Below are 7,702 nucleotides of genomic sequence, written 5' to 3' on the forward strand. Positions count from 1 at the left end.
AGAGGCAAGACGGTAGAATGTCCAGATGGGAGCCTGGACCTTCACCTGGGCCTGGCAGAGCACCTGTAGCTGCTGCTCAGTGCTCAGCTGTGATCAAACCACAGTAACACACATTCTTGAGGACCATATTCTGAAGCTTCTTGGGCTGCTCAGAAGCCTCCAATTTTCCAGCAGTGATTTAGACTCTTGTCCTCCTCTTCTGTGTACACTGTAGAGACAGCACCAATCTTCGCTTTCTCCTGCAAGAATTCTGCTACCTCTGTGGGAGGAGGCTATAAAAAGCTCGAAAGAGCCAGCAGTGGGTGGAGTGAGTCTGTTTTCATACAGTCTGTTGTACAACAGCACCATCCAGCTGTCAAAAAAATAACGAAACATTAATGCCACTATCCAGATTTGGTCCTTGTACCAGAAGCAAAATGAAGAATTACACTTACTAAACAAAACCAAACCCACAGCTCTTTACCCTGGTTCTGAATTAATTATATTGGTCCATTGTGTTATGTTTTCTGGGTTAGTACAGAAAAGCGTGCTTAAACAAAACTAAGAACTCAGCCCAGTTTATTCCTGCCCAGTAAGACTGGAACACTGGGGTAAGCTGTAGCCTGCCAGTGAAGTGTAGAATATAAGCTCTTGGGAATGAGGAAAAGACCATTATCTTTGGCACATAACCAAAGACAGTTAATCACACTACAAAAATTAGTGGAAAAAACTCCGCCATTTCATACATAAGGGCCTATGTTTTGGCTATCGTAACTCACCACTCTTGAGCTTCAGTAGCAAAAGCAAGAACAGCAACCTCCAGTGAGGGGGAAAATGATGAAAACTCAGGCTTAACTAATGGATTACTAGAGAAGCATTATGACATGAGAAAGAAAACTTCTTGCTTTCCATGATTTTTCATAAAGTTGTGTTCTTTAACAGTAGCTATAAGGCACATGAAATGGAAATAAAGGAATAAACGGCATTCCCTACAAAAGATGACCGGTTACCTGAATTACGGGGTCACTGCTTAAATTGCCCTCACTTCTTCACTAAAGTCAATTTTGTCACGCCCGCAGGGAGCTTACTATGTGTGTCCACGGGTGATTGGAAATCTAATATTAGAATACTGTTCTTGCATTACATGTGCCTTTGCCCATCCTGTGATCCCACATTCTTGCATTGTTTGCTACCTGAAAACGGGGAATGCATCTCCTTTTCTGACTTTCTGAAGTCCTGTACTAGTGCTGTACAAACACTCTGCAAAGCAGTACAGGGTATCTATTAAAGTCTAAAGTCAATCATCCATCCATTAAAAGAAAACAAAACCAGTGGAAGCTTTCCAAATAAACATTGGCAGGAAAAAATTGTAAACACAACAATTAGCCAAGGAAAAAGGGCATTTCTACACACAAAGAAAACTTGCAAGGAAAACATAGGGTAAATGACATGACTTCAAGGAACTTGAGCTTACGCAAGGAAGAATCAGCATAAACACCTCCAGAGGAGATGTTTTTCTAGCATAGAACTAAAAGATACAGTAGATTTTAACATAAGCCCAGAACGTATGAGCACAGCAAGAGGAAAACAGCAAGCACTAGAATTGTAGCCAAAACCAGAGGCAAAGAACATGCCCGAAGATACAGCAGAGGTGCCAAACAACAAACTTGTGCCAAGTGGGAGAGAAGGTGCCTGTAGATAAGTGAGGCAGCAAAACCAGCAGAGTCCAGAGAGGCATAGTCCTAAGGAAAAGGGGACATTTGGCTCCCCCAAAACTGCAGATGAACAAGATGACCACACAGAGGCAAGGCCAATGAGGAAGTATTACAGCCAAGTTCGGCAAATGAAAGCAAGTTCTCCTCCCACTAAGACAGGGAGAGCAGAGAACACAAGACCTTCAGGAGGAGCTGTATTAGGAAGTCATTGTAGGACTTCATTAGATCAGAAACAGAACAAAGTTACCAGGAAAAAAAAATAAAGTTGGAATGAGAACAGGCCAAAATGCTCAAATCTGTAAGAAGGATTTGTGCCAAATGGGAGAAAAAAAAAAAAAAAAAAAGGAAAAAAGGAAAGACTGGTAGGTAGGAGGGCATGGGAAGAAGGTGGCAGGCAAGAAAGAGCCTTTGAATCCGTAAGTTTCTTCTCCGTTTCACAAAAAAAGTCAAAGTTTGATTTTTAAGTGCAGAGAAAGTAATTTAAAATAAAGAATCTGATGATCTTGATTGAAGGAAGTCTGCTTCCCTTTACAGAAACTGACTAGAAAACTTGTGACATGGCTTGGAGGCTGCACAGCTATGCTCAGGGACCTGTGTATTCAAAAGGCATAGAGTTACACACTCATTCCAGCCACAGAAAGGGTATGATCAATCCATTCCAAAATTTAGATGTAGAAGCAGAACAGAGAGAAAGAGAAGTAGATCGCCATTATTTGACCAGTCAGGTCAAATAACAAGGGAAAGGTAGAAACAGCGTAAAAATCCCACTAGGCAAAGAAATTGGCCTCCAGTGGAAAGAAACAAGACAAGCCAGGCAGAAGGAGAAGCAGGAAGCCATGAAGTCTTTCCAAAACAGTCTAAATAGAGAGACAACACTTTTACACCATCCTCCATGAGGTCAGCCAGAGTTCTGCCAACTTGATCACAGTAAGTCCTAAAGGATTTCACATGGAACTTGAGCTCATGACAGTGGTTTTTCTGTTTTGCCACAGGGTGCAAGCTTTTAAGCCAGGACACCTGAAAGTACTGAAGGTAAGAAAACAGTGTTTCCACCAGACAGCAAGCCCTTTACGCTTACCAGTTGTTGAGTTAAGGAATTAATCTTACTTAAGATCAGAGTACCTGTTCAAACTGAGCTTTGTAGTCTTGTATGAGTAAGCATTTCCAAACCCAGGGCTTCAGCTGTCCAGAGAGTCTTAGATAAATGTACTATAGTTAAACCTGCCATGTCACTCAGAGTATATGTTTACATGTCTACAAGCCCCCCTGCCAGCAAAGTATCTATTTACTATCCACAGAAGGCACTCTTCAGTTCAGACCTGAGGAGTTCAGTTCTATCTTCATCAACCTCTCTAACCTTGTAACAAGCAAAGCTCACGGATGTGATTTATAGGAAGCTTCTGCTGTCGCTGATGAGTGCGGTGGCAGACCTCATGACAAGCTTGTTGGATTTGGGATTTTAGTTCACAGTCTTATTTAAACCAGGGACACAGAATACAACTCATGTGAAAACAGTGACGGGATCACCCATGATAAATCCACAGTTACTACTACCTATGGCAGAATAGCTGGATACAAGAAACATGTTGCACATACCAGTCTCTCAACATGCTCCATCCTTACAACTACACTGCAACACTCACCAGCCCCCTCTGTTCAAATGTACTTTCTGCGAGTCCCATTAATTTTATATTTAGCATTTCACAGCAAGTTAGTTTCTACTTCCAGAGTGCCTAGACATAAGCTGTGTTGATACCCATGTCTTCCAGTGAGAGGCCATGTTTCCATGAAAGGGAATATGAATAAAATCAAGACGTTCTATCCTAGAAAGCTCACACATTTCAAAATTTAAGAGCTTATTTTAATCCAAGATATGGCAACTATAAAGTCCAGTTCATAAAAGAGCAACTTGCTGCTGCAAGTCTTCATAGGTACAGTAAAAACAGTCAATCAATGCAAGTTTCTAGTCAGTAGGGCTTCCCCGTTGATTCCAATATTTTCTCTCTCTCTTCTGCTGAGGGCATCTCTGGTTTCACACCGTTTCTTCTCCTTTGCATCATAACATCATGCTGAAAATACAAGAAAGTGACCATGAGAACACAGATTTCTCAGAAGTCTGTGCCTCTGAGCTCCAAATGAGTAAGATTCTTTAACAGAAGTACTCTTTATATAGCAAGAGCCAGATTCTCATCTTATCAGCTGATAACTAAATGTACTAGTATTTCATTGAAGATATCTGATAGCTTACCTTGCTGCTTCAAAAGAAACTGAAATTACAGTATTCCCATTACACTATGTATGACCAATGTGCAATTGTCTACAAATAGGTTTTTTGGTAGTTTGCACAGTTATTTAAAGGCTAAGCTAAAAGACTCTTTACTACTATGGCGGAAGGAAAGAAAATAGTAGAGACTAGTTTAACTGCACATAGTTCCTTATGATACTTCTCTACTGCAAGAGAGAAGGCAATAAGGACACCACAAAATAAGAATGAATTCTTCCTAAACTTTACCTTAGGTTAAAGTAAACATGACCCAAACCAATGGAAAAACTGATGAACTTACCTTACCTCAGAAGTTTTTCATTATATCCATTTAAACCAGAACTTATTTCTAGTAAATATCTGACTAATTCAGAAGGAAACATATCAGGTATTGTGAGAACACTCACAGTCTAGGATGGTAAACTTAGGAGAACCAAGTGAAGTACTTTGACATGTGTCTTCCAACAACACATACCGAGACTACCTAGGCCTGTAAGTCACCACAAAAACAGTGGCAGTCAGCACTAGCTAAGTCTGAAGAGTTCAGAAAGCAGTGTGTCAGAAGTAATGTACTTAAAGCAAAGCATGGAGAAATATTTAGAAAAAAAATCTATGGCACTTACCCAGAATTTTCTGCAGCTTTTGTACTTCAAGAAATAAGCAGTACACATATCCTTTTTATAGTTGTTGTCATCCATACATTTTCTAGAGGCATCTGTTTCCTTTAACACAGGGAAAATATACTTCAGAGCAGAGGGAAGTTACTGTACTCAGTGTCTAAAAATCCTAACAAGTCCCAGAATATCTATGAAGATAGGAGGCAGCTTCTCAGATGAAAGAATACTATCAAAGAGAGCAGAGGAACATCCATCATGAAGGATAATCAGTAATTCCAAGCAATGACTTCATTTAGAGATAACAGACATTAACACTCTTCAAATAGTAAGGATAGAGTCCACAGAATAGTTGTTTACAAAGATGCTTGGTATAACCCACAAGAGACTTCAAAATCAACCGAGCTTGTCTAACCAGGATTTCAGGCTCTGGTTTAAAGGACAGAAAATTGAAGAGATTGCTATCAGTTGTATTACTCCTATTTATGCAGAACTACTGGTTATTATTTCACACCTACTGTAACAGATGATTTTCTGCTTTTCCCATCTTCAGACTCTTTAAGAAACTTTATACAAAACGCCAATGCAAGACTGCTATCCATAAAAAAAATCCTCTAGAAATTGCACTATTTAACATTGAAACATACAGACAGAAATCCCAATTTGATCATCTTACCGCTACACATGGATTTATATCATGGTCTCTAAGCTGTTGTGCATGCCTGGACATTCTAGACAGATGCTCGTACCTTGGCTAGAAACAGAAAAGAAACAGATTAAATATCTACTTTTAACAGCAATTTAGGATTAAGTCCAAACTGAAGCATGTAATAAAGGCCTTCCAGTAATGCACACAGTTTGGTTGTACTTTAAAAAAAAAACAAACTACCACCACAAAACTTCTTTTGCAAAGTGTTATTTCAAAAGCACTAACAGCAAGACAACTCAGGCAAGTTTAGCCTGTCACTAAGACTGCTTACGCCCTGATAAATTCCTGCAGAGAATGGAGCCACTGCAGTGACTCTCATAACAACCTGTCATATCATTGAGGAAGTGACCGTGTCTGGGAGAAACAACTCCATGGAAGCTGTTCACAGCCAACACACTGTAGACACTTCAATTAATAGTGTGTGGGAGCGATGTCCAGGTAAGCTTTTCCAGATTTGTGCCTACTCTTTAGCTGGATCACATCTGTATCTTCACTGAGCTTTCCCAGGTGTAGCAAGTGCCCAGCCACCTCCTGTGTTGCTGTATCAGATACTTAAGAGAAAAAGAAATGATTTCACCACAAGGAGGGACCAGATCCACTTACACTGTGTATGACAGCTTCAGTCATGTTTTTCACCAGTTTAGTACTTTGACACTGACTCTAGGAACTGCAAGCTTGAGAGACACAGAGTTCAGTGCCAAGAACCTACACTGATCCAAGACGATGACATCAAAGATGAACAGCAGACCCTCATTCCATTTACTACTTCCCATACATTGCTTCTGGCACACATATGGCCATGCAGGTTATTTGTTCCAAACAAATATAAAGTCTAACCAAAAATAATGTTGACCAGATGACTGACTGAGCCAATGCAAGCAGAAACACAAATGAGGGAGAAAGAGCTCTCTGCAGCAAATTAAAGTACAGCTGATTAAGGAAACTGAAAGAACATCCTTGCTTGATCTTCTTGTCTCAAGACATTGCTGCTAATTTTAAACTTAAACTTGTTTCTGTTCACATTAGAGATTGAAACTGCAAGTCTGCAGTAACAAGCCAGTTTTGCTCGATATCAGCAAAGAAAAATCAAATACTGCCCCGAGTAGCTCAGAGACAGAAAACAATGTTTTAGATGTAAGTTCTTTGGGCAAGACTAAGCTATTCCTGGTGAGTAAGCCTTAGACTTTACATCCTGTGCAAGTATACCCTCCTGGTGCTTGGAGGAATTTTTGCATTCCACATGACTGTTTTCTGCAATCAGACCTTTTAAAGAACAGCATCAGGAAACCCTTCCACTTTTCTTTGAGAACTATCCAGCATTTGAGTTAACTCCACCAGCTAGGCAGATGTGTGCTTTTTTGTGGGTGCAAGAAGATTTTTGATCAGGCACTTCCAACACAAATGGAAACACAAGCACATAGGATAGCATCATCCAGCCTTCAAGGAAGGGGAGAAGGGAAAGTAGAAGAAAACAAAAGCAGCATATCACAGTGCCTAAGCCAGACACATTTTTAGAGGTTTGTTTGCGTCTTTTACAACTCTGCTTCACTGATATTAGAGGTGTAAGTACTACTTAAGCAGACATGCCTCAAGGTGCACAGTATTAGATTGACTTCAGCCTTACTCTCTGAAAGAGTACTTGCAAGTCCTAGGATGTGTCATAATCGGTGTTCATTACGCAAACTGCAATTAGCATTTTCAGTTTGATTATACTACCAGAGTCTGCAACCGTGCCCAGTTTAAGGAACAATGCACACAATACATTAAATATCTACTTAATAAACAGGCAGTTCAGGTTCTCACGCAGCTGCTTAGTTCAGAGTAGGCAAATGCTTAAACATACTTAGTACCACCAAAAAGGTCCGATGGCTCCTATGTGTGTTCTTCTCTCCCCCTCTCCAAAGTCCTTCAGGATTTGAAACATTGTCAGCTGGAAGGGCAGGCAGGTCACACTGAAACGCTGCTGTGTGGCTGAATGAGCAGTCGAGCAGGAAGGGATCTCCCCCCCACCCCCCGGCCCCAGTTTTTGCACATGCACAGGCTTTCCCTCCTGCTTTCCCATTACAGGTCCGAGCCCAACCACAACCAAAGGCTTGTCTATTCTGCAGCTCTTAATTATGCTTTAGCACATTAACAGTTGTAAACCGTACCACAGAGAAATAAGTTTGTTGCTAGCACTCCTTAACCCTAGGGCTTTTTCAGTTCATAAAGCATCAGGGTATTTTTCCACGGGCTCCCTCCCGTTGAAAAGCGTCGGGCTTTTTTAAATGCGTGCATACACAAAACATTGCTAATTACACTGCCGTACGGACCAGCTTATTAAACCTCAAACCCTGGAGTGAAGGCCGTATAAAAATCCTACAGTTTTTATCGCTGTTACAGCGGGACAAGAGGGGGGCGGGAGAAGGCAGCCGGCGGGTCC

General features: G+C 40.9%; 1 protein-coding gene across 1 annotated transcript; it reads right to left on the reverse strand.

The window, feature by feature from the left end:
- Positions 1–1,259: 1,259 nt before the first annotated feature.
- Positions 1,260–7,696, reverse strand: CHCHD7 (coiled-coil-helix-coiled-coil-helix domain containing 7). Its single transcript, XM_009640369.2, has 4 exons — positions 7,124–7,696; positions 5,248–5,325; positions 4,581–4,679; positions 1,260–3,763 (listed from the first exon to the last, which is right to left on the reverse strand). Exons 2-4 carry the CDS (start codon positions 5,299–5,301, stop codon positions 3,662–3,664), a joined length of 255 nt encoding a protein of 84 aa, XP_009638664.1. The 5' UTR covers positions 5,302–5,325; positions 7,124–7,696; the 3' UTR covers positions 1,260–3,661.
- Between the last annotated feature and the right edge of the window lie 6 nt (positions 7,697–7,702).

Source organism: Egretta garzetta, unplaced genomic scaffold (assembly GCF_000687185.1).
Source record: "Egretta garzetta isolate BGI_Z169 unplaced genomic scaffold, ASM68718v1 scaffold340, whole genome shotgun sequence".
In the NCBI taxonomy this organism is placed as follows: Eukaryota; Metazoa; Chordata; class Aves; order Pelecaniformes; family Ardeidae; genus Egretta; species Egretta garzetta.